Here is a 26,432-nt window from a genome sequence, read left to right on the forward strand (position 1 = left end):
TAATAAAACACGGAGGACGGAGATCTCTTTTTCTCCCCCTCTTCTGACAGCCCAGCAGCTGATCAGAGCACGTCTCCCCTCTCCTGCAGGGGGGCGTGGTCAGCAGCTGATCAGAGCACGTCTCCCCTCTCCTGCAGGGGGGCGTGGTCAGCAGAATCAGACCCGTAGACAGCAAACAGCACATAGAGCGAAATGAGGCATGGCTAAAATGCATGATCTGTTTGGTATTTTGAAAACAGAAACGTATAAATATACCTTATATAGGTATGGCCCTACAATATATCATTTCCATATAGCATGATAGGTTTCCTTTAAAGAAGAGGCTCAACAGGGGAGAGTTTCATTATTATTTATTGTTTGTGGTTGGAGGCCCACGGACACTCAGCGTTCTCCTTCCAGCTCGCCTCCTGAGAGTCGTACACCTCCTGCAGGAGCACAACACATCAATATCAGGTGTTAACAACAGGTGTTAGTAACAGGTGTTAGTAACAGGTGTTAACAACAGGTGTTAACAACAGGTGTTAACAACAGGTGTTAGTAACAGGTGTTAGTAACAGGTGTTAGTAACAGGTGTTAGTAACAGGTGTTAGTAACAGGTGTTAACAACAGGTGTTAACAACAGGTGTTAACAACAGGTGTTAACAACAGGTGTTAATAACAGGTGTTAGTAACAGGTGTTAGTAACAGGTGTTAGTAACAGGTGTTAACAACAGGTGTTAACAACAGGTGTTAACAACAGGTGTTAACAACAGGTGTTAATAACAGATGTTAGTAACAGGTGTTAACAACAGGTGTTAACAACAGGTGTTAACAACAGCTGTTAGTAACAGGTGTTAGTAACAGGTGTTAGTAACAGGTGTTAGTAACAGGTGTTAGTAACAGGTGTTAGTAACAGGTGTTAACAACAGGTGTTAACAACAGGTGTTAATAACAGGTGTTAGTAACAGGTGTTAATAAGAGCTGTTAATAACAGGTGATAATAACAGGTGTTAATAATAGGTGTTAATAACAGGTGATAATAACAGGTGTTAATAACAGGTGATAATAACAGGTGTTAATAACAGGTGTTAATAACAGGTGATAATAACAGGTGTTAATAACAGGTGATAATAACAGGTGTTAATAACAGGTGTTAATAACAGGTGATAATAACAGATGTTAATAACAGGTGATAATAACAGGTGTTAATAACAGGTGTTAATAACAGGTGATAATAACAGGTGTTAATAACAGGTGTTAATAACAGGTGTTAATAAGAGCTGTTAATAACAGGTGATAATAATAGGTGTTAATAACAGGTGATAATAACAGGTGTTAATAACAGGTGATAATAACAGGTGTTAATAACAGGTGTTAATAACAGGTGATAATAACAGATGTTAATAACAGGTGTTTCTCAGACCTTCTTCCAGACGGGCAGCCTTGCCTTCAGCTGTTCGACCGCCTGTTGCATCGCCTGCTGGCCGTCATGGCGATGAGGAGACGAGATCGCCATGACAACGCTGGCCTCGCCCACCTTCACCCACCTGAGGTGAGAACATCTTAGCATTAGCAGTTAGCATCCATAGCTTAAACACGTCTGCAGGTTTACCACCGTTAGCATTAGCAGTTAGCATCCTAAGCTTAAACACGTCTGCAGGTTAACCACCGTTAGCATTAGCAGTTAGCATCCGTAGCTTAAACACGTCTGCAGGTTAACCACCGTTAGCATTAGCAGTTAGCATCCGTAGCTTAAACACGTCTGCAGGTTAACCACCGTTAGCATTAGCAGTTAGCATCCTAAGCTTAAACACGTCTGCAGGTTAACCACCGTTAGCATTAGCAGTTAGCATCCCACCCCAGCCGGTGGTGAACGCAGACGTGCGTCACGCTGGGCCAGCGCTCTCTGATGACATCACACAGCTTCCTGAACTCTGATTGGGCCATGGGCTCGTACGCCTCGTACTCCAGACCAATCACCTTCCTGCCGTTCAGCACGTCCTCCCGGGTCGTACCTGCACAGGTGAGAGGAAACAATAACACCATTAATAATATTAATGCTAATACTAATATTATTATAATATTATATTTATTAACCTATAAACACTGAGGTGGCTCCACAGGAAGCGCTGCTGACGGCGTCCACCACTTCCTGTACAGACAGCCAATCACGGCACAGCTTCAAGACGTCTCTGGGCGGCTCCACCATCTGGGGTCAAATATTATAAATAAAGATTTAATAATGTAATCATACAGGTGTGTGTGAGACAGCAGGTGTGATCATACAGGTGTGTGTGTGTGAGACAGCAGGTGTGATCATACAGGTGTTTGTGAGAGCCTCTCACCTTTAACCCCCGCTCAGCGGCGGCACCACGGCAACCTCGTCTCCGTCGCCAAGGGCAACCAGCTCGTCACCGATGGCCACGTACTGCTGACGTACCGCCAACACCACCTGATGCTGCAGCACACACAACCTGCACACACACACACATCATATACACACACACACACACATCATATACATCAGTGTGGCAGCAGGGGGGGTAAGAGCGCCAGCTGCTGGGGTGATGGAGAGGCTCAGACAGCTGATCAGAATCAGGTGATCAGACTCTCAGTAAAGCGTGTGGTACCCTGGTTCTGACACACTATATACATTACACACACATCATATACACACACACATATTATATACACACACAACCTGCACACACACACCTGGGGTGTCGCTGTAGCAACAGGCTCCAGAGGTCCTGGCTACTGATTGGTGTTGGTACGGCAACAAGCTCCTCCTCCTTCAGTCCGCTCAGCTCCGCGCTCTTAGCGAAGTACAGCACTGTCACCTGAGGTCATGTTAATAACATATGAGTTACATACTAGTTATTACATATGAGTTACATAATAGTTATTACATACTAGTTACTACATGTGAGTTACATACTAGTTATTACATATGAGTTACATACTAGTTATTACATATGAGTTACATAATAGTTATTACATACTAGTTATTACATGTGGGTTACATACTAGTTATTACATATGAGTTACATACTAGTTATAACTATACTAGTTATTACATATGAGTTACATACTAGTTATAACTATACTAGTTATTACATATGACTTACATACTAGTTATAACATACCAGTTATTAAAGATGAGTTACATACTAGTTATTACATACTAGTTATTACATATGAGTTACATACTAGTTATTACATACCAGTTATTACATACTAGTTATTACATACTAGTTATTACATGAGTTATTACATATGAGTTATACTAGTTATTACATACCAGTTATTACATACCCGTTATTACATACGAGTTACATACTAGTTATTACATACTAGTTATTACATACTAGTTATTACATACCAGTTATTACATACTAGTTATTACATACTAGTTATTACATGAGTTATTACATATGAGTTATACTAGTTATTACATACCAGTTATTACATACCCGTTATTACATACGAGTTACATACTAGTTATTACATACTAGTTATTACATATGAGTTACATACTAGTTATTACATACTAGTTATTACATACCAGTTATTACATACTAGTTATTAAATATGAGTTACATACTAGTTATTACATGTGAGTTATACTAGTTATTACATACCAGTTATTACATACTAGTTATTACATACTAGTTATTACATATGAGTTACATACTAGTTATTACATGTGAGTTACATACCAGTTATTACATACCAGTTATTACATATGAGTTACATACTAGTTATTACATGTGAGTTACATACTAGTTATAACTATACTAGTTATTACATATGAGTTACATACTAGTTATAACTATACTAGTTATTACATATGAGTTACATACTAGTTATTACATGTGAGTTATACTAGTTATTGCATACTAGTTATTACATACCAGTTATTACATGAGTTATTATATGTGAGTTACATACCAGTTATGACATACTAGTTATGACATACTAGTTATGACATACTGGTTATTACATACTAGTTATTACATATGAGTTACATACTAGTTATTACATACTAGTTATTACATACTAGTTATTACATATGAGTTACATACTAGTTATTACATACCAGTTATTATATACCAGTTATTACATACCAGTTATTACATGTGAGTTACATACTAGTTATTACATACTAGTTATTACATACCAGTTATTACATACTAGTTATTACATACTAGTTATTACATATGAGTTACATACTAGTTATTACATACCATTTATTACATACTAGTTATCAGTTACATACTAGTTATAACTATACTAGTTATTACATATGAGTTACATACTAGTTATTACATGTGAGTTACATACTAGTTATTACATACTAGTTATTACACACTAGTTATAACTATACTAGTTATAACTATACTAGTTATTAAAGATGAGTTACATACTAGTTATTACATACTAGATATTACATATGAGTTACATACTAGTTATTACATGTGAGTTACATACTAGTTATTACATGTGAGTTACATACCAGTTATTACATACCAGTTATTACATACTAGTTATTACATGAGTTATTACATATGAGTTACATACTAGTTATTGCATACTAGTTATTACATACCAGTTATTACATACTAGTTATTACATGAGTTATTACATGTGAGTTACATACCAGTTATTACATACCAGTTATTACATACTAGTTATTACATGAGTTATTACATGTGAGTTACATACCAGTTATTACATACCAGTTATTACATACTAGTTATTACATGAGTTATTACATATGAGTTACATACTAGTTATTGCATACTAGTTATTACATACCAGTTATTACATACTAGTTATTACATGAGTTATTACATGTGAGTTACATCCCAGTTATTACATACTAGTTATGACATACTAGTTATGACATACGAGTTACATACTAGTTATTACATACTAGTTATTACATACTAGTTATTACATATGAGTTATGACATACTAGTTATTACATATGAGTTACATACTAGTTATTACATACCAGTTATTACATACTAGTTATTACATGTGAGTTACATACTAGTTATTACATACCAGTTATTACATACCAGTTATTACATACTAGTTATTACATATGAGTTACATACTAGTTATTACATACTAGTTATTACATACTAGTTATTACATATGAGTTACATACTAGTTATTACATACTAGTTATTACATAACAGTTATTACATACTAGTTATTACATGTGAGTTACATACTAGTTATTACATACCAGTTATTACATACCAGTTATGACATACTAGTTATGACATACTAGTTATTACATGTGAGTTACATACTAGTTATTACATACCAGTTATTACATACCAGTTATTACATACTAGTTATTACATACTAGTTATGACATACTAGTTATTACATATGAGTTACATACTAGTTATTAGTTATTACATACTAGTTATTACATATGAGTTACATACTAGTTATTACATACTAGTTATTACATACTAGTTATAACGTGTTCACATAAATATATGTGTGTTGTTTCAAATTATATAACTTGAATCATCTGATACATTCATATTATTCAATTATTCAATGTGACACACAGGCACACACACACGCACACACACGTACACACACACACAGGCACACAGACACACACACAGACACTATAGAGATCTATATACATCTCTCAACGTGTAGAGATCTATGGATACATCTCTACATCTCAACATAAATGGTGATCAAACAGTTTTGAGACCCACTTAGACTAAAGTGAACACGTTATCACACACACACACACAACACAACACACACACAACACACACACAACACACACACACACACACACCACACACCACACACACACACACACAACACACACACACACACACACCACACACACACACACACACACACACACACACACACACACACACACACACACACACACACACACGTGAGGGTCGTCCATACATGTATTCAAATATAATTGGTCTTCAGATGTAACATCCGGGACACTGAGCCCCTCAGGAGAGCTCTCCTGCTCTCAGGTGAGCTCTCGCGCTCTCGGGTAAACTCACCTGTGCCGTCATGAAGAAACTTGAAGATTTTCCTCCAACTGTTGACAGCTGACTTCCGGCTCCTCTTCTTCTTCTTTTATCTCTATTGACGTTTATTTGAGATTTCCCGCCACCTAGTGGACCGGAAGGCCATTATTCTTCCGGCTCTTAACGTAAATAAACCTTATTATTTTAATCAGTAAAATATGGGGTTATCCAAAGCTTTTAATCAAAGGATTATTTATATTTTCGGCTTTGATTTGAAAGGTTTCTTTTCCTAAATCTCCACGCACGGTGTGTTTTATTCTGGAAAACCCTCCCGGAAGTCGGTGTGTTTTATTGTGAAACCCCCCCAGATGTGTGTGTGTTAGCTGTTAGCTTGACGCCGGTGCGACATAGCTCCGGATCCTCTGCAGATAAACAGCACTTTGTTCCTCTTCCCGTCGCTAACGCCTCTAACATGAGAGACAGGACGGTCTGACGGAGACTAGCCGACCCACCGGGGCTCCAACAGGTAACACAAACCCTTTACATGTCCCGGTTTAAACAGTGAAGCTAAGCTAAGCTAGCTCGATCACTTTACCTTTATTTACCCAAATCCCGTTAAATCACGTTTTATCCTCACTTCTCCCGCACTAATCCCGTTCTCCTTGGCGTGACGTCACTCTAATAACCCGTTAATCAGTTGATCAACACATTCTCAGGTTTGGGGGATTCTTACAGCGAGCATGGCGAAGTCTCGCGAGATCAGCTCATTTATTATCTCATTTATTTAATAATAAATACATTTGATTTCACTTTGGTGACTTGTTGTTCTTGTTGAAAGCACCAACTGAATATTTGTAATTTCCATTTCCTTACATTTAAACTTTAGTGTAAGTCAGAGAGAACTTCTTCCTCAGATTCAGTTTATTAAACTGATTAATAAACTGATTAATACCAGGTGATTAAAGCTGATTAATACCAGGCTAAAGGGCCCATGTCATGCTTTTCTGGTTATTACCCGTCCCCTTGTGTAGCGGCCAAAATCATATAGAAATAAAACAGATAATTAACTCATAATACAGCCGCTGAGGCACTTGTTAGCAGAGCTTACGCAGGGCAATGATCCAGGTCCAGACAAGAGTCTCTGTTTGTGCATTTGATTATGATCCAATATCATTCAACAGGTTTCCTATGGCTTGTTCCTTAAAGTGGACCTATCATGCTATATTTAAATGATATATTGTAGGGCCATACCTATATAAGGTATATTTATACGTTTCTGTTTTCAAAATACCAAACAGATCCTGCATTTTAGCCATGCCTCATTTCGCTCTATGTGCTGTTTGCTGTCTACGGGTCTGATTCTGCTGACCACGCCCCCCTGCAGGAGAGGGGAGACGTGCTCTGATCAGCTGCTGGGCTGTCAGAAGAGGGGGAGAAAAAGAGATCTCCGTCCTCCGTGTTTTATTATATAGAGTCGTTATTCATTTGTTTTAAAGCTCAATAAATAACAAAGACCTTTGACCGGCTCTTTTCTCATTTTGTCCGGAAGATTTAAACTTTAACGGACATCTTGAGCGGCGAAAGAAACTGAAACTGAAACTCTGCCGCACGGTCCCCTGGTTCCTTGGAAGAGGCGGAGAGGTGGGTGTTTGTCATCTGCTGGTGGACTAACCGGAGAGAATTACAGTGCTTGCCTCGACGGGGAGGGATTGCATTGAATTAAAGCAGCGGGAGCAAACCTTGCCTCGGGGAGGGAGAAAGAAAGCCACAGCGGAGAATAAACAGAAGGGTAACCATGGTAACTATGGGCGGGGAGTCTTCTTCGCTGCTTTTGTGGCAGACTACAGCGCCACTTACAGGCCTGGCTTATGTACTACAGCGTCTCCAGCGCTTTCGAACGGCAATGGCCGGCCGTGGCCCAACCCCACATTCCCCTGATTGGTGGAGTTGGCCCAATAGCCGTAGCGCTACCGTCCTGACGTCAGGACAGTGTTCAAATCTGGATCAGTTTTTATCAGATCCGTTGCAGCCCCTTTTTTTGAGATTTGAAAATAGAGAGGGTTGTGTTTTCTGACACTTGGTGAGTTCCCTGGAACACCGGGGACACATATTCATGTAGAAAAGACGTACACAAGTGCATTTTGCATGATAGGTCCCCCCCTCACCTGAATACAGATTTGACTTCATGTTTTCATAAATATATTTTTCTCCCAGTTTGTCATGGGACTTATTTTTACCCTCTCAACGAACCGGAATCGAGAACCGAAAAGAACCGGAATTGAAAAGCATAACCGGAATCGTTCAAATCCAAACGATACCCATCCCTATGTGTGATGCAGTAAAATCTTATCGTAAAAACCGTGGGAAAATGTAAAATACGATGCCGATCGATTTTTCTGGACAAGTGAAAAATGTATTCGGACAAGTACTCTCTAAAAACGTTTTCTTACACTGTGACTCATGCCAGGGTTCAGGACTCATAATGCCGACTCATGTCAGGGTTTAGGACTCATAATGCTGACTCATGTCAGGGTTTAGGACTCATAATGCTGACTCATGCCAGGGTTCAGGACTCATAATGCTGACTCATGTCAGGGTTTAGGACTCATAATGCTGACTCATGTCAGGGTTCAGGACTCATAATGCTGACTCATGCCAGGGTTCAGGACTCATAATGCTGACTCATGTCAGGGTTTAGGACTCATAATGCTGACTCATGCCAGGGTTCAGGACTCATAATGCTGACTCATGCCAGGGTTCAGGACTCATAATGCTGACTCATGTCAGGGTTTAGGACTCATAATGCTGACTCATGCCAGGGTTCAGGACTCATAATGCTGACTCATGCCAGGGTTCAGGACTCATAATGCTGACTCATGTCAGGGTTTAGGACTCATAATGCTGACTCATGTCAGGGTTCAGGACTCATAATGCTGACTCATGCCAGGGTTCAGGACTCATAATGCTGACTCATGCCAGGGTTCAGGACTCATAATGCTGACTCATGTCAGGGTTTAGGACTCATAATGCTGACTCATGCCAGGGTTCAGGACTCATAATGCTGACTCATGCCAGGGTTCAGGACTCATAATGCTGACTCATGTCAGGGTTTAGGACTCATAATGCTGACTCATGCCAGGGTTCAGGACTCATAATGCTGACTCATGCCAGGGTTCAGGACTCATAATGCTGACTCATGCCAGGGTTCAGGACTCATAATGCTGACTTATGCCAGGGTTCAGGACTCATAATGCTGACTCATGTCAGGGTTTAGGACTCATAATGCTGACTCATGTCAGGGTTCAGGACTCATAATGCTGACTCATGTCAGGGTTTAGGACTCATAATGCTGACTCATGTCAGGGTTTAGGACTCATAATGCTGACTCATGTCAGGGTTCAGGACTCATAATGCTGACTCATGCCAGGGTTCAGGACTCATAATGCTGACTCATGCCAGGGTTCAGGACTCATAATGCTGACTTATGCCAGGGTTCAGGACTCATAATGCTGACTCATGCCAGGGTTCAGGACTCATAATGCTGACTCATGTCAGGGTTTAGGACTCATAATGCTGACTCATGTCAGGGTTCAGACTCATAATGCTGACTCATGTCAGGGTTTAGGACTCATAATGCTGACTCATGTCAGGGTTCAGACTCATAATGCTGACTCATGCCAGGGTTCAGGACTCATAATGCTGACTCATGCCAGGGTTCAGGACTCATAATGCTGACTCATGTCAGGGTTTAGGACTCATAATGCTGACTCATGTCAGGGTTCAGGACTCATATGCTGACTCATGTCAGGGTTCAGGACTCATAATGCTGACTCATGTCAGGGTTTAGGACTCATAATGCTGACTCATGTCAGGGTTTAGGACTCATAATGCTGACTCATGTCAGGGTTCAGACTCATAATGCTGACTCATGTCAGGGTTCAGGACTCATAATGCTGACTCATGTCAGGGTTCAAACTCATAATGCTGACTCATGTCAGGGTTCAGACTCATAATGCTGACTCATGTCAGGGTTCAGACTCATAATGCTGACTCATGTCAGGGTTTAGGACTCATAATGCTGACTCATGTCAGGGTTCAGGACTCATAATGCTGACTCATGTCAGGGTTCAGACTCATAATGCTGACTCATGTCAGGGTTCAGACTCATAATGCTGACTCATGTCAGGGTTCAGACTCATAATGCTGACTCATGTCAGGGTTCAAACTCATAATGCTGACTCATGTCAGGGTTCAGACTCATAATGCTGACTCATGTCAGGGTTCAGACTCATAATGCTGACTCATGTCAGGGTTTAGGACTCATAATGCTGACTCATGTCAGGGTTCAGGACTCATAATGCTGACTCATGTCAGGGTTCAGACTCATAATGCTGACTCATGTCAGGGTTCAGACTCATAATGCTGACTCATGTCAGGGTTCAGACTCATAATGCTGATTCATGTCAGCAATGCTAACTCTGTCTCTCTCTCTGTTAGCGATGCTAACTCGCCCGCTGAATGAGAGCGCTGGCAGGGGGCGGGGCCTGGTGGAGGTGACTCCGCCTCCTGCTCTCCCATTGGCTGATGAGGTCACAAATGAGACACGAACAGGAGGTGGGTTCATTTTATATTTATTATTAGCATATTGTAAATTATTTAAATATGTATCTATTGTTTATTTATTCTACCGTACTTACTTTATACTCTTTACTCTTTTCTCTGTAAATGTTATTAAACAGTTGATTTCCTATTTTTACAGTTTCTCCTGCAGGAGTTTTCCTTCCGGCGCCCCGGAGCTCCTCTTCCTCCTCCTCTCCTCGTCCCCTAACTCCTCCCTCCTTCCTCTCCTCTCCTCGTCCCCTGACTCCTCCCTCCTTCCTCTCCTCTCCTCGTCCCCTGACTCCTCCCTCCTTCCTCTCCTCTCCTCGTCCCCTGACTCCTCCCTCCTTCCTCTCCTCTCCTCGTCATCCTCCTTTTATTTCTCTTTCTCCTCTTCATCACCACTCTTCTCCTCATTTTCCTCGTCCTCCACCTCCTCCTGTCTTTTTAAATCAATATCCTCCTCCTTCGTTTACTCCATCTTCTCCTGCCCCTCCCCATGTAGCCCCTCCCCCTGTAGCCCCTCCCACAGTAGCCCCTCTCCCAGTAGTAGCTCCACCCCCCATAGCTCCTCCCCCAGTAGTAGCCCCTCCCCATGTAGCTCCTCCCACAGTAGCCCTTCTCCCAGTAGTAGCTCCTCCCCCAGTAGCTCCTCCCACAGTAGCCCTTCTCCCAGTAGTAGCTCCTCCCCCTGTAGCTCCTCCCTGTGTAGTCCCTCCCCCTGTAGCTCCTCCCCCCTGCTCTTGCTCCTCCCTCCTCCCTCGTCTCCTCTCTGCTCACAGGATGGAGGTGCGGCGCCTCCTCAGAGGAGCGATGGCGTCTCTGGGCCGGAGGCTCGACTCTCTGGAGAGGAAGAGGAGGCGGAGCCTGAGGAGAGAAGAGGGAGGAGCCTCTTCATGTAGACCCGCCTCCTCAGGGTCCTCCTTGTGTAGCCCCGCCTCCTCAGGAGCCTCTTCATGTAGACCCGCCTCCTCAGGGGCCTCCTTGTGTAGCCCCGCCTCCTCAGGGGCTTCCTTGTATAGCCCTGCCTCCTCGTGTAGCCCCACCCACCTACTAACTGTGGCCTCATCAGGCACTGAAGAAGAGAGGAGGAGAGGCAAAGAGGGAGGAGCCTCCTCATGTAGCCCCGCCTCCTCAGGGGTGTCTTTGTGTAGCCCCGCCTCCTCAGGGGTGTCTTTGTGTAGCCCCGCCTCCTCAGGGGCCTCCTTCTGTAGCCCCGCCTCAGGGGCTTCATTGTGTAGCCCCGCCTCCTCGTGTAGCCCCGCCCACCTACTAACTGTGGCCTCATCAGGCACTGAGGAGGCCCCGTCCCTCTCCTCTCAGAGCCAATCAGAAGAGAGGAGGAGAGGCAAAGAGGGAGGAGCCTCCTCCTTTAGCGCCGCCTCCTCAGGGGCCTCCTCGTGTAGCCCCGCTCACCTGTCCCTCTCCTCTCTGAGCCAATCAGAAGAGAGGAGGAGGAGCCTATTAAAGGAGGAGGAGCTGAGGGGGAGGAAGAGGAAGAACCACCACAGAGGAAGAGAAGAGGAGGAAGAGGAGCATGGTGGGAGATTTGTTGGTCGCATGGCGGTCTTCTTCAGAGGAGAAGAGCCAATCACGTTGCACAAATTCAACCACAGGAAACACAGAAGGAGAGAGGAGGGAGAAACCGAACAATCACAGAAGGCCGTCAGTGTCGTCAGGCAGAATGGATTCAGAGCGCCGCCACACAGGTGCTTTCTTTTATTTATTGTTCACGTTTAAATCACATGATTAAATCACATGATTAAATCACATGTTTAATTCACATGTTTAAATCACATGTTTAAATCACATGATTAAAATCACATGTTTAAATCACATGATTAAATCACATGTTTAAATCACATGATTAAATCACATGTTTAAATCACATGATTACATCACATGTTTAAATCACATGATTACATCACATGTTTAAATCACATGTTTAAATCACATGATTAATTCACATGTTTAAATCACATGATTAAATCACATGTTTAAATCACATGTTTTAAATCACATGATTACATCACATGATTAAATCACATGTTTAAATCACATGTTTAAATCACATGTTTAAATCACATGATTAAATCACATGTTTAAATCACATGATTAAATCACATGATTAAATCACATGATTAAAATCACATGTTTAAATCACATGATTAAATCACATGTTTAAATCACATGATTACATCACATGATTAAATCACATGTTTAAATCACATGATTACATCACATGATTACATCACATGTTTAAATCACATGTTTAAATCACATGATTAAATCACATGATTACATCACATGTTTAAATCAAAACACTCTAAACACTCTAAACACCCAAAACAGCTGATTTATATAAATAAAATATAAATAAACATTTCTCCTCTCCTCCTCAGCTCATATTCCCAGCATGCCTTGCACGTCCTGCCGTCAACCCACAGCCAATCAGAAGCGCTGAACATCTCTTCAGGCCAATCAGAAGCGCTGAACATCTCTTCAGGCCAATCAGAAGCGCTGAACATCTCTTCAGGCCAATCAGAAGCCCTGAACATCTCTTCAGGCCAATCAGAAGCCCTGAACATCTCTTCAGGCCAATGGCGTTTCTCTGACCTCACTCCCTTCTCCTCCAATCACGGCGTTCTGCACATATGGAGCTTATACTCCTCCTCTTCCGGTTTTAGCCCCGCCCCCATGCTGCGGCTGTCAGCGGTTGCCGTGGAGACGCTGTCAGAGTGTGTTAGGGGCGGGGCTTATGGGAGTCCTCAGCGGCGCCTGAAGGACTGGACGGCCCCGCCCTCTCTGGGATCTGATCACTGGTTGGTCCATTCAAACTCATTCATATATATATATAGTATAATATAATAATTAATGTTTGTTTTGTTGTTATATTGACTCTTTATAGTTATTTTAATGAATAATGTGATGTTTTAATGTCTCTGCAGTTACATGAGAAAGCCTACACCCAGGTAAGCTTAATAAATGAACCAGATGTACTAATGATTGAACTGCAACTCAAATGTACTTCTTAGTTCATACTTCGTTGAAAGATAATATTAAAGCTTATTTTTAAAGGTTTTTATTCGTTTACGTTTTAGTGTTCCTAATCCTTTAAAAGTATTTCTGTGTTCTGCAGCCAACACTTTTCAGCCCGGCGACATCAGAAGCAGCGAGCCAATCACAGCTCTCGGAGCCTGCTCCTCCCCCGGCGACGGGATAAGCCCCTCCCCCTTTGTTCAGCCAATGGACTGCCTGCTCCGCTCGCCATCGACCAATCAGCAGCGAGCCCCGACTTCCTCCAGGTGCTTCTGTCGTTTCAAGAGACTTTAAAGGTCTCCTATCAAACAAAATGCACATAGTGATGTCTTCTCTACATCACCATGTGTCCCCGGTGTGTCAGGAGACTCTCTAAGTGATGTCTTCTCTACATCACCATGTGTCCCCGGTGTGTCAGGAGACTCTCAAAGTGATGTCTTCTCTACATCACCATGTGTCCCCAGTGTGTCAGGAGACTCACTAAGTGATGTCTTCTCTACATCACCATGTGTCCCCGGTGTGTCAGGAGACTCTCTAAGTGATGTCTTCTCTACATCACCATGTGTCCCCGGTGTGTCAGGAGACTCACTAAGTGATGTCTTCTCTACATCACCATGTGTCCCCGGTGTGTCAGGAGACTCACAAAGTGATGTCTTCTCTACATCACCATGTGTCCCCGGTGTGTCAGGAGACTCACTAAGTGATGTCTTCTCTACATCACCATGTGTCCCCGGTGTGTCAGGAGACTCACAAAGTGATGTCTTCTCTACATCACCATGTGTCCCCGGTGTGTCAGGAGACTCACTAAGTGATGTCTTCTCTACATCACCATGTGTCCCCGGTGTGTCAGGAGACTCACTAAGTGATGTCTTCTCTACATCACCATGTGTCCCCGGTGTGTCAGGAGACTCACTAAGTGATGTCTTCTCTACATCACCGTGTGTCCCCGGTGTGTCAGGAGACTCACTAAGTGATGTCTTCTCTACATCACCATGTGTCCCCGGTGTGTCAGGAGACTCACAAAGTGATGTCTTCTCTACATCACCGTGTGTCCCCGGTGTGTCAGGAGACTCACAAAGTGATGTCTTCTCTACATCACCGTGTGTCCCCGGTGTGTCAGGAGACTCACTAAGTGATGTCTTCTCTACATCACCATGTGTCCCCGGTGTGTCAGGAGACTCACTAAGTGATGTCTTCTCTACATCACCGTGTGTCCCCGGTGTGTCAGGAGACTCACTAAGTGATGTCTTCTCTACATCACCATGTGTCCCCGGTGTGTCAGGAGACTCACTAAGTGATGTCTTCTCTACATCACCATGTGTCCCCGGTGTGTCAGGAGACTCACTAAGTGATGTCTTCTCTACATCACCATGTGTCCCCGGTGTGTCAGGAGACTCACAAAGTGATGTCTTCTCTACATCACCGTGTGTCCCCGGTGTGTCAGGAGACTCACTAAGTGATGTCTTCTCTACATCACCGTGTGTCCCCGGTGTGTCAGGAGACTCACTAAGTGATGTCTTCTCTACATCACCGTGTGTCCCCGGTGTGTCAGGAGACTCACAAAGTGATGTCTTCTCTACATCACCGTGTGTCCCCGGTGTGTCAGGAGACTCACAAAGTGATGTCTTCTCTACATCACCGTGTGTCCCCGGTGTGTCCCCGGTGTGTCCCCGGTGTGTCCCCGGTGTATCCCCGGTGTATCCCCGGTGTGTCCCCGGTGTGTCCCCGGTGTGTCAGGAGACTCTCAAAGTGTCAGGAAATAAACCCCTCTCTCTTTTCCTCCGTACCCACATCTCTAAAAACGGGGGAACAACGGAGCTGATCCAGATTTGCTTCGTCATGACGACATTACTAAAATGTGGGCGGGCTTTACACCCACGGGCCAATCAGAAACGTTGCTGTCAGAAACAATGAGACGTGTTAGGGTTAGGGTTAGGGTTAGGGTTAGGGTACGTAATATGGACGTAATATGGTCTGTGTTTACATTAGCATGCTAACACTCAGAGCTAACCTGTACTGGAGAGAGCATGTGTGAAGAAGCAGGAAATCAAAAGGAAGTCACCTTGTGGTAAACCTGAGAGAGAGAAAGAGTTTGAGCTCCATACTGTTTCAGAGAGGATCCTTCATGTGGTTTGGAACATGATATGGAGTTTCATCACGGCAGCATTTAGCTGAGTTTCTGCTGGGAGAGTTCTCCTGATGAGATCTACTCTCTCTCTAAAGCTACTGACCCAGAGTCAGCTCTTTAGTAACAGCTGGGAGAGAGGGGGGGGGGGGGGGGCTACAAGGATCTGTTTGGGGTTTGGAGCAGGACACTTCAGAGACATGTCCTTAGTAACAGCTGGAAGAGAGAGGGGGGGGGCTACAAGGATCTGTTTGGGGTTTGGAGCAGGACACTTCAGAGACATGTCCTTAGTAACAGCTGGAAGAGAGGGGGGGGGGGCTACAAGGATCTGTTTGGGGTCTGGAGCAGGACACTTCAGAGACATGTCCTTAGTAACAGCTGGAAGAGAGGGGGGGGGGGGGCTACAAGGATCTGTTTGGGGTTTGGAGCAGGACACTTCAGAGACATGTCCTTAGTAACAGCTGGAAGAGAGAGGGGGGGGCTACAAGGATCTGTTTGGGGTTTGGAGCAGGACACTTCAGAGACATGTCCTTAGTAACAGCTGGAAGAGAGGGGGGGGGCTACAAGGGTCTGTTTGGGGTTTGGAGCAGGACACTTTAGAGACATGTCCTTAGTAACAGCTGGAAGAGAGGGGGGGGGGCTACAAGGGTCTGTTTGGGGTTTGGAGCAGGACACTTCAGAGACATGTCCTTAGTAACAGCTGGAAGAGAGGGGGGGGGGGGCTACAAGGGTCTGTTTGGGGTTTGGAGCAGGACACTTCAGAGACATGTCCTTAGTAACAGCTGGAAGAGAGGGGGGGGGGGCTACAAGGATCTGTTTGGGGTCTGGAGCAGGACACTTCAGAGACATGTCCTTAGTAACAGCTGGAAGAGAGGGGGGGGGGGCTACAAGGATCTGTTTGGGGTTTGGAGCAGGACACTTCAGAGACATGTCCTTAGTAACAGCTGGAAGAGAGGGGGGGGGGGCTACAAGGATCTGTTTGGGGTTTGGAGCAGGACACTTCAGAGACATGTCCTTAGTAACAGCTGGAAGAGAGAGGGGGGGGGCTACAAGGGTCTGTTTGGGGTTTGGAGCAGGACACTTCAGAGACATGTCCTTAGTAACAGCTGGAAGAGAGGGGGGGGGGGGCTACAAGGATCTGTTTGGGGTTTGGAGCAGGACACTTCAGAGACATGTCCTTAGTAACAGCTGGAAGAGAGGGGGGGGGGCTACAAGGGTCTGTCTGGGGTTTGGAGCAGGACACTTCAGAGACATGTCCTTAGTAACAGCTGGAAGAGAGAGGGGGGGGCTACAAGGATCTGTTTGGGGTTTGGAGCAGGACACTTCAGAGACATGTCCTTAGTAACAGCTGGGAGAGAGAGGGGGGGGGGCTACAAGGATCTGTTTGGGGTCTGGAGCAGGACACTTCAGAGACATGTCCTTAGTAACAGCTGGAAGAGAGGGGGGGGGGGGGGGCTACAAGGATCTGTTTGGGGTTTGGAGCAGGACACTTCAGAGACATGTCCTTAGTAACAGCTGGAAGAGAGGGGGGGGGGGGGGGGCTACAAGGATCTGTTTGGGGTTAGGAGCAGGACACTTCAGAGACATGTCCTTAGTAACAGCTGGAAGAGAGGGGGGGGGGCTACAAGGATCTGTTTGGGGTTTGGAGCAGGACACTTCAGAGACATGTCCTTAGTAACAGCTGGAAGAGAGGGGGGGGGGGCTACAAGGATCTGTTTGGGGTTTGGAGCAGGACACTTCAGAGACATGTCCTTAGTAACAGCTGGAAGAGAGGGGGGGGGGGCTACAAGGATCTGTTTGGGGTTTGGAGCAGGACACTTCAGAGACATGTCCTTAGTAACAGCTGGAAGAAAGGGGGGGGGGGGCTACAAGGATCTGTTTGGGGTTTGGAGCAGGACACTTCAGAGACATGTCCTTAGTAACAGCTGGAAGAGAGGGGGGGGGGGGGCTACAAGGATCTGTTTGGGGTTTGGAGCAGGACACTTCAGAGACATGTCCTTAGTAACAGCTGGAAGAAAGGGGGGGGGGGGCTACAAGGATCTGTTTGGGGTTAGGAGCAGGACACTTCAGAGACATGTCCTTAGTAACAGCTGGAAGAGAGGGGGGGGGGGGGGCTACAAGGATCTGTTTGGGGTTTGGAGCAGGACACTTCAGAGACATGTCCTTAGTAACAGCTGGAAGAGAGGGGGGGGGGCTACAAGGGTCTGTTTGGGGTTTGGAGCAGGACACTTCAGAGACATGTCCTTAGTAACAGCTGGAAGAGAGGGGGGGGGGGGGGGCTACAAGGATCTGTTTGGGGTCTGGAGCAGGACACTTCAGAGACATGTCCTTAGTAACAGCTGGAAGAGAGGGGGGGGGGCTACAAGGATCTGTTTGGGGTTAGGAGCAGGACACTTCAGAGACATGTCCTTAGTAACAGCTGGAAGAGAGGGGGGGGGGCTACAAGGATCTGTTTGGGGTTTGGAGCAGGACACTTCAGAGACATGTCCTTAGTAACAGCTGGAAGAGAGGGGGGGGGGGCTACAAGGATCTGTTTGGTGTTTGGAGCAGGACACTTCAGAGACATGTCCTTAGTAACAGCTGGGAGAGAGAGGGGGGGGGCTACAAGGATCTGTTTGGGGTTTGGAGCAGGACACTTCAGAGACATGTCCTTAGTAACAGCTGGAAGAGAGGGGGGGGGGGGCTACAAGGATCTGTTTGGTGTTTGGAGCAGGACACTTCAGAGACATGTCCTTAGTAACAGCTGGAAGAGAGAGAGAGAGGGGGGGGGGGCTACAAGGATCTGTTTGGGGTTTGGAGCAGGACACTTCAGAGACATGTCCTTAGTAACAGCTGGAAGAGAGGGGGGGGGGCTACAAGGATCTGTTTGGGGTCTGGAGCAGGACAGAGACATGTCTTTATATATTTTTATATATCTGAGACCTGTAACACCTGAGACCTGTAACACCTGAGACCTGTAACACCTGAGACCTGTAACACCTGAGACCTGTAACACCTGAGACCTGTAACACCTGAGACCTGTAACACCTGAGACCTGTAACACCTGAGACCTGTAACACCTGAGACCTGTAACACCTGAGACCTGTAACACCTGAGACCTGTAACATCTGAGACCTGTAACACCTGAGACCTGTAACACCTGAGACCTGTAACACCTGAGACCTGTAACACCTGAGACCTGTAACATCTGAGACCTGTAACATAACATCTGAGACCTGTAACACCTGAGACCTGTAACACCTGAGACCTGTAACACCTGAGACCTGTAACATCTGAGACCTGTAACACCTGAGACCTGTAACATCTGCCTAGAAAGGGTTCAATAGGAGCCCTTTGAAACCTCAGAAACACTGATCCTCCTCTTCTCTCCTCAGAAACGAGTCTCTCAGATCAGGATCAGACGCGCCTCACCACGAGACACTCTGCTCACTCCCATGGGTCTGCCCAGGGTCAAAAGGTGAGGGGGGACAGGTGAGAGGGGGGACAGGTGAGGGGGGGGGACAGGTGAGAGGGGGGACAGGTGAGAGGGGGGACAGGTGAGAGGGGGGACAGGTGAGAGGGGGGACAGGTGAGAGGGGGGACAGGTGAGAGGGGGGACAGGTGAGGGGGGGGACAGGTGAGAGGGGGGACAGGTGAGGGGGGGGACAGGTGAGAGGGGGACAGGTGAGAGGGGGGGACACAGTTTCCTCAGGTAAGGGGACTGGGTTAATATAAACTGAGTTCATTAATAACAACATTTAATTTGTTTAGGTTGAAGAAGAAGGAGTTCAGTCTGGAGGAGATCTACACCAACAAGAACTACAAATCCCCCTCAACCAACAGGTAAGAACTACAAACACCCACCTTAACACCAGAGACACAAACTACATGTCCCAGCATGCATCTGTGTGGCCCTGCAGGAGTCTGGAGACGATCTTCGAGGAGCCGCGGGAGAAGGACGGAGCGCTGCTGCTGATTGGCCAGCAGAGGAGGCGCAGGCTCCTCCTCTTTCCTGACTTCACTCAGCCCCGGAAGAGGAAGAGGCAGCAAGGTACTCTGGGAAATGTGGTTCTGCAGATCATTAAAAACAAAGATAGGAATGTGTGTAAAAGTTCCCAAAATAAACCGGGCTGTGTTTTAGGGGCGGGACTTCCTGTTGCCTTGGTGCCCAGGAAGCGGTTGGCAGCTCGTCGTCATGGTAACGGCGGAGACGAGGAGGCGGAGTCTGACGTGAAGCTGGTTCAGCGACTGAGCGCGCTCGAAGACTTCCTGACACAACAGGGCCTGGAGGTGTGACATCACTTCCTGTCAGCACACAAAGCTGCTAGCACGCTGCTAACGCTAAATTACCATGGAGACAACGCTGCGTTACCATGGAGACGCCGCTACGTTACCATGGAGACACTGCTGCGTTGCCGTGGAGACGCCGCTACGTTACCATGGAGACACCGCTGCATTACCGTGAAGACACTGCTGCGTTACATTGGAGACACCGCTGCGTTACCGTGGAGACACTGCTGCGTTACCGTGGAGACACTGCTGCGTTACCGTGGAGACACTGCTGCGTTACCGTGGAGACACTGCTGCGTTACCGTGGAGACACTGCTGCGTTACATTGGAGACACTGCTGCGTTACCGTGGAGACACTGCTGCGTTACATTGGAGACACTGCTGCGTTACCGTGGAGACACTGCTGCGTTACCGTGGAGACACCGCTGTTTGAGGTGTTTTTTTGGACAATTTAATATTTTTTAAATGTGAAATATTTAATATTTGTAAAGTTTCTGACCTGAAGCTCAGCGTCAGATCATCATAAACATCATGAGAGATATTATTAATAATAAAGGTCTTTATAAAACATACTGGAATCACTGGTTTTAAGTTATAAACACATATTTCATTTTAAGATATAAATAGCAGTTGGAGTGGAAGCAGGGGGGCTGTGATGGGGTCAAAGGTCATATAGGGGTTAGGGGTCAAAGGTCCTATAGGGGTTAGGGTTAGGAGGTCCAGATGGTGGTGTGGTGGGGGGAGGAGGTCCAGTTGGGGGGGGGGGGGGGGGGGAGAGACTCCTGGTGCTAGACTCCAGGTACTAGACTCCAGGTGCTAGACTCCTGGTGCTAGACTCCTGGTGCTAGACTCCTGGTTCTAGACTCCTGGTGCTAGACTCCTGGTGCTAGACTCCTGGCTCTAGACTCCTGGTACTAGACTCCTGGTGCTAGACTCCTGGTTCTAGACTCCTGGTTCTAGACTCCTGGTGCTAGACTCCTGGTGCTAGACTCCTGGTTCTAGACTCCTGGTTCTAGACTCCTGGTGCTACACTCCTGGTTCTAGACTCCAGGTACTAGACTCCTGGTGCTAGACTCCTGGTGCTAGACTCCTGGTTCTAGACTCCTGGTTCTAGACTCCTGGTGCTAGACTCCTGGTTCTAGACTCCTGGTGCTAGACTCCTGGTGCTAGACTCCAGGTGCTAGACTCCTGGTGCTAGACTCCTGGTGCTAGACTCCTGGTGCCAGACTCCTGGTGCTAGACTCCAGGTGCTAGACTCCAGGTGCTAGACTCCTGGTTCTAGACTCCTGGTGCTAGACTCCTGGTGCTAGACTCCAGGTGCTAGACTCCTGGTGCTAGACTCCTGGTGCTAGACTCCTGGTGCCAGACTCCTGGTGCCAGACTCCAGGTGCTAGACTCCAGGTGCTAGACTCCTGGTTCTAGACTCCTGGTGCTAGACTCCAGGTGCTAGACTCCTGGTGCTAGACTCCTGGTGCTAGACTCCTGGTTCTAGACTCCTGGTGCTAGACTCCAGGTGCTAGACTCCAGGTGCTAGACTCCTGGTGCTAGACTCCTGGTGCTAGACTCCTGGTTCTAGACTCCTGGTGCTAGACTCCTGGTGCTAGACTCCTGGCTCTAGACTCCTGGTACTAGACTCCTGGTGCTAGACTCCTGGTTCTAGACTCCTGGTTCTAGACTCCTGGTGCTAGACTCCTGGTGCTAGACTCCTGGTTCTAGACTCCTGGTTCTAGACTCCTGGTTCTAGACTCCAGGTACTAGACTCCTGGTGCTAGACTCCTGGTGCTAGACTCCTGGTTCTAGACTCCTGGTTCTAGACTCCTGGTGCTAGACTCCTGGTGCTAGACTCCTGGTTCTAGACTCCTGGTGCTAGACTCCTGGTGCTAGACTCCAGGTGCTAGACTCCTGGTGCTAGACTCCTGGTGCCAGACTCCTGGTGCTAGACTCCAGGTGCTAGACTCCAGGTGCTAGACTCCTGGTTCTAGACTCCTGGTGCTAGACTCCTGGTGCTAGACTCCAGGTGCTAGACTCCTGGTGCTAGACTCCTGGTGCTAGACTCCTGGTGCCAGACTCCTGGTGCCAGACTCCAGGTGCTAGACTCCAGGTGCTAGACTCCTGGTTCTAGACTCCTGGTGCTAGACTCCAGGTGCTAGACTCCTGGTGCTAGACTCCTGGTGCTAGACTCCTGGTTCTAGACTCCTGGTGCTAGACTCCAGGTGCTAGACTCCAGGTGCTAGACTCCTGGTGCTAGACTCCTGGTGCTAGACTCCTGGTTCTAGACTCCTGGTGCTAGACTCCTGGTGCTAGACTCCTGGCTCTAGACTCCTGGTGCTAGACTCCTGGTGCTAGACTCCTGATTCTAGACTCCTGGTGCTAGACTCCTGGTTCTAGACTCCTGGTTCTAGACTCCTGGTGCTAGACTCCTGGTGCTAGACTCCTGGTTCTAGACTCCTGGTGCTACACTCCTGGTTCTAGACTCCAGGTACTAGACTCCTGGTGCTAGACTCCTGGTGCTAGACTCCTGGTTCTAGACTCCTGGTGCTAGACTCCTGGTTCTAGACTCCTGGTGCTAGACTCCTGGTGCTAGACTCCAGGTGCTAGACTCCTGGTGCTAGACTCCTGGTGCTAGACTCCTGGTGCCAGACTCCTGGTGCTAGACTCCAGGTGCTAGACTCCAGGTGCTAGACTCCTGGTTCTAGACTCCTGGTGCTAGACTCCTGGTGCTAGACTCCAGGTGCTAGACTCCTGGTGCTAGACTCCTGGTGCTAGACTCCTGGTGCCAGACTCCTGGTGCCAGACTCCAGGTGCTAGACTCCAGGTGCTAGACTCCTGGTTCTAGACTCCTGGTGCTAGACTCCAGGTGCTAGACTCCTGGTGCTAGACTCCTGGTGCTAGACTCCTGGTTCTAGACTCCTGGTGCTAGACTCCAGGTGCTAGACTCCAGGTGCTAGACTCCTGGTTCTAGACTCCTGGTACTAGACTCCAGGTGCTAGACTCCTGGTGCTAGACTCCAGGTGCTAGACTCCTGGTGCTAGACTCCAGGTGCTAGACTCCTGGTGCTAGACTCCTGGTGCTAGACTCCTGGTGCCAGACTCCTGGTGCTAGACTACTGGTGCTAGACTCCTGGTGCCAGACTCCTGGTGCTAGACTCCTGGTGCTAGACTCCTGGTACTAGACTCCTGGTTCTAGACTCCTGGTGCCAGACTCCTGGTGCTAGACTACTGGTGCTAGACTCCTGGTGCTAGACTCCTGGTGCTAGACTCCTGGTGCTAGACTCCTGGTACTAGACTCCTGGTGCCAGACTCCTGGTGCTAGACTACTGGTGCTAGACTCCTGGTGCTAGACTCCTGGTTCTAGACTCCTGGTGCTAGACTCCTGGTTCTAGACTCCTGGTGCTAGACTCCTGGTGCTAGACTCCTGGTGCTAGACTCCTGGTAGACTCCTGGTGCTAGACTCCTGGTACTAGACTCCTGGTGCTAGACTCCTGGTGCTAGACTCCTGGGACTCCTGGTGCTAGACTCCTGGTTCTAGACTCCTGGTGCTAGACTCCTGGTTCTAGACTCCTGGTGCCAGACTCCTGGTGCTAGACTACTGGTGCTAGACTACTGGTGCTAGACTCCTGGGACTCCTGGTGCTAGACTCCTGGTGCTAGACTCCTGGTGCTAGACTCCTGGGACTCCTGGTACTAGACTCCTGGTGCTAGACTCCTGGTGCTAGACTCCTGGTGCTAGACTCCTGGGACTCCTGGTACTAGACTGCTGGTGCCAGACTCCTGGTGCCAGACTCCTGGTGCTAGACTCCTGGTGCTAGACTCCTGGGACTCCTGGTACTAGACTCCTGGTGCCAGACTCCTGGTGCTAGACTCCTGGTACTAGACTCCTGGTACTAGACTCCTGGGACTCCTGGTACTAGACTCCTGGTGCTAGACTCCTGGTACTAGACTCCTGGGACTCCTGGTACTAGACTCCTGGGACTCCTGGTACTAGACTCCTGGTGCTAGACTCCTGGTACTAGACTCCTGGGACTCCTGGTACTAGACTCCTGGGACTCCTGGTACTAGACTCCTGGTGCTAGACTCCTGGTACTAGACTCCTGGGACTCCTGGTACTAGACTCCTGGGACTCCTGGTACTAGACCCCTGGTGCTAGACTCCTGGTGCTAGACTCCTGGTGCTAGACTCCTGGTGCTAGACTCCTGGTGCTAGACTCCTGGTGCTAGACTCCTGGTACTAGACTCCTGGTACTAGACTCCTGGGACTCCTGGTACTAGACTCCTGGTGCTAGACTCCTGGTGCTAGACTCCTGGTTCTAGACTCCTGGTGCTAGACTCCTGGTACTAGACTCCTGGTGCTAGACTCCTGGTACTAGACTCCTGGTGCTAGACTCCTGGTACTAGACTCCTGGGACTCCTGGTACTAGACTCCTGGGACTCCTGGTACTAGACTCCTGGTGCTAGACTCCTGGTTCTAGACTCCTGGTGCTAGACTCCTGGTACTAGACTCCTGGTGCTAGACTCCTGGTGCTAGACTCCTGGGACTCCTGGTACTAGACTCCTGGGACTCCTGGTACTAGACTCCTGGTGCTAGACTCCTGGTTCTAGACTCCTGGTGCTAGACTCCTGGTGCTAGACTCCTGGTTCTAGACTCCTGGTGCTACACTCCTGGTTCTAGACTCCAGGTACTAGACTCCTGGTGCTAGACTCCTGGTGCTAGACTCCTGGTTCTAGACTCCTGGTGCTAGACTCCTGGTTCTAGACTCCTGGTGCTAGACTCCTGGTGCTAGACTCCAGGTGCTAGACTCCTGGTGCTAGACTCCTGGTGCTAGACTCCTGGTGCTAGACTCCTGGTGCTAGACTCCAGGTGCTAGACTCCAGGTGCTAGACTCCTGGTTCTAGACTCCTGGTGCTAGACTCCTGGTGCTAGACTCCAGGTGCTAGACTCCTGGTGCTAGACTCCTGGTGCTAGACTCCTGGTGCCAGACTCCTGGTGCCAGACTCCAGGTGCTAGACTCCAGGTGCTAGACTCCTGGTTCTAGACTCCTGGTGCTAGACTCCAGGTGCTAGACTCCTGGTGCTAGACTCCTGGTGCTAGACTCCTGGTTCTAGACTCCTGGTGCTAGACTCCAGGTGCTAGACTCCAGGTGCTAGACTCCTGGTTCTAGACTCCTGGTACTAGACTCCAGGTGCTAGACTCCTGGTGCTAGACTCCAGGTGCTAGACTCCTGGTGCTAGACTCCAGGTGCTAGACTCCTGGTGCTAGACTCCTGGTGCTAGACTCCTGGTGCCAGACTCCTGGTGCTAGACTCCTGGTGCCAGACTCCTGGTGCTAGACTCCTGGTGCTAGACTCCTGGTACTAGACTCCTGGTTCTAGACTCCTGGTGCCAGACTCCTGGTGCTAGACTACTGGTGCTAGACTCCTGGTGCTAGACTCCTGGTGCTAGACTCCTGGTGCTAGACTCCTGGTACTAGACTCCTGGTGCCAGACTCCTGGTGCTAGACTACTGGTGCTAGACTCCTGGTGCTAGACTCCTGGTTCTAGACTCCTGGTGCTAGACTCCTGGTTCTAGACTCCTGGTGCTAGACTCCTGGTGCTAGACTCCTGGTGCTAGACTCCTGGTACTAGACTCCTGGTGCTAGACTCCTGGTACTAGACTCCTGGTGCTAGACTCCTGGTGCTAGACTCCTGGGACTCCTGGTGCTAGACTCCTGGTTCTAGACTCCTGGTGCTAGACTCCTGGTTCTAGACTCCTGGTGCCAGACTCCTGGTGCTAGACTACTGGTGCTAGACTACTGGTGCTAGACTCCTGGGACTCCTGGTGCTAGACTCCTGGTGCTAGACTCCTGGTGCTAGACTCCTGGGACTCCTGGTACTAGACTCCTGGTGCTAGACTCCTGGTGCTAGACTCCTGGTGCTAGACTCCTGGGACTCCTGGTACTAGACTGCTGGTGCCAGACTCCTGGTGCCAGACTCCTGGTGCTAGACTCCTGGTGCTAGACTCCTGGGACTCCTGGTACTAGACTCCTGGTGCCAGACTCCTGGTGCTAGACTCCTGGTACTAGACTCCTGGTACTAGACTCCTGGGACTCCTGGTACTAGACTCCTGGTGCTAGACTCCTGGTACTAGACTCCTGGGACTCCTGGTACTAGACTCCTGGGACTCCTGGTACTAGACTCCTGGTGCTAGACTCCTGGTACTAGACTCCTGGGACTCCTGGTACTAGACTCCTGGGACTCCTGGTACTAGACTCCTGGTGCTAGACTCCTGGTACTAGACTCCTGGGACTCCTGGTACTAGACTCCTGGGACTCCTGGTACTAGACCCCTGGTGCTAGACTCCTGGTGCTAGACTCCTGGTGCTAGACTCCTGGTGCTAGACTCCTGGTGCTA

At 47.6% G+C, this 26,432-nt stretch overlaps 3 protein-coding genes across 5 annotated transcripts; 1 reads left to right on the plus strand and 2 right to left on the minus strand.

Annotated features, from left to right (window-relative positions):
• Positions 1 to 333: 333 nt before the first annotated feature.
• LOC117471974 (molybdopterin synthase catalytic subunit) lies at positions 334 to 2,448 on the minus strand. The gene is made up of 5 exons (XM_034117182.1): positions 2,325 to 2,448; positions 2,077 to 2,188; positions 1,838 to 1,994; positions 1,403 to 1,526; positions 334 to 425 (listed from the first exon to the last, which is right to left on the minus strand). The coding sequence occupies exons 2-5, from the start codon at positions 2,186 to 2,188 to the stop codon at positions 351 to 353; spliced, it is 468 nt and encodes a 155-aa protein (XP_033973073.1). The 5' UTR covers positions 2,325 to 2,448; the 3' UTR covers positions 334 to 350.
• LOC117471975 (molybdopterin synthase sulfur carrier subunit) lies at positions 2,078 to 6,175 on the minus strand. The gene is made up of 4 exons (XM_034117184.1): positions 6,051 to 6,175; positions 2,695 to 2,819; positions 2,325 to 2,453; positions 2,078 to 2,188 (listed from the first exon to the last, which is right to left on the minus strand). The coding sequence occupies exons 1-3, from the start codon at positions 6,060 to 6,062 to the stop codon at positions 2,327 to 2,329; spliced, it is 264 nt and encodes an 87-aa protein (XP_033973075.1). The 5' UTR covers positions 6,063 to 6,175; the 3' UTR covers positions 2,078 to 2,188; positions 2,325 to 2,326.
• Positions 6,176 to 6,364: 189 nt separating this feature from the next.
• Positions 6,365 to 20,619, plus strand: wu:fi75a02 (zinc finger protein 318). 3 transcript variants are annotated; one of them, XM_034117181.1, is made up of 11 exons: positions 6,365 to 6,543; positions 10,515 to 10,631; positions 10,777 to 12,325; positions 13,019 to 13,062; positions 13,093 to 13,438; positions 13,565 to 13,588; positions 13,738 to 13,921; positions 19,155 to 19,237; positions 19,531 to 19,602; positions 19,680 to 19,810; positions 19,901 to 20,619. In XM_034117181.1, the coding sequence occupies exons 2-11, from the start codon at positions 10,517 to 10,519 to the stop codon at positions 20,053 to 20,055; spliced, it is 2,703 nt and encodes a 900-aa protein (XP_033973072.1). In that variant the 5' UTR covers positions 6,365 to 6,543; positions 10,515 to 10,516; the 3' UTR covers positions 20,056 to 20,619. The 3 variants fall into 3 exon arrangements, with proteins under 3 accessions (XP_033973072.1, XP_033973070.1, XP_033973071.1); XM_034117179.1 differs by having other exon boundaries at positions 13,019 to 13,438; XM_034117180.1 differs by having other exon boundaries at positions 13,019 to 13,438; positions 13,756 to 13,921.
• Positions 20,620 to 26,432: the final 5,813 nt, after the last annotated feature.

The sequence above is a fragment of the Trematomus bernacchii genome, unplaced genomic scaffold (assembly GCF_902827165.1).
Source record: "Trematomus bernacchii unplaced genomic scaffold, fTreBer1.1, whole genome shotgun sequence".
NCBI classification, from domain to species: Eukaryota; Metazoa; Chordata; class Actinopteri; order Perciformes; family Nototheniidae; genus Trematomus; species Trematomus bernacchii.

What these genes read in the sequence shown, in the direction of transcription:
- LOC117471974 (XM_034117182.1), bottom strand. Translation starts at nt 2,188, where the DNA reads ATGGTGGAGCCGCCCAGAGACGTCTTGAAGCTGTGCCGTGATTGGCTG. An exon ending in AGCCACCTCAGTGTTTATAG is followed by an intron (nt 1,995 to 2,076) that starts GTTAATAAATAT and finishes TCACCTGTGCAG; the next exon opens with GTACGACCCGGGAGGACGTG. An exon ending in GGCTGCCCGTCTGGAAGAAG is followed by an intron (nt 426 to 1,402) that starts GTCTGAGAAACA and finishes GTGCTCCTGCAG; the next exon opens with GAGGTGTACGACTCTCAGGA.
- LOC117471975 (XM_034117184.1), bottom strand. An exon ending in TTGCTACAGCGACACCCCAG is followed by an intron (nt 2,454 to 2,694) that starts GTGTGTGTGTGC and finishes GTGTGTGTGCAG; the next exon opens with GTTGTGTGTGCTGCAGCATC.
- wu:fi75a02 (XM_034117179.1), top strand. Translation starts at nt 10,517, where the DNA reads ATGCTAACTCGCCCGCTGAATGAGAGCGCTGGCAGGGGGCGGGGCCTG. An exon ending in TCTCTGGGATCTGATCACTG is followed by an intron (nt 13,439 to 13,564) that starts GTTGGTCCATTC and finishes ATGTCTCTGCAG; the next exon opens with TTACATGAGAAAGCCTACAC. An exon ending in ATGAGAAAGCCTACACCCAG is followed by an intron (nt 13,589 to 13,737) that starts GTAAGCTTAATA and finishes ATCCTTTAAAAG; the next exon opens with TATTTCTGTGTTCTGCAGCC.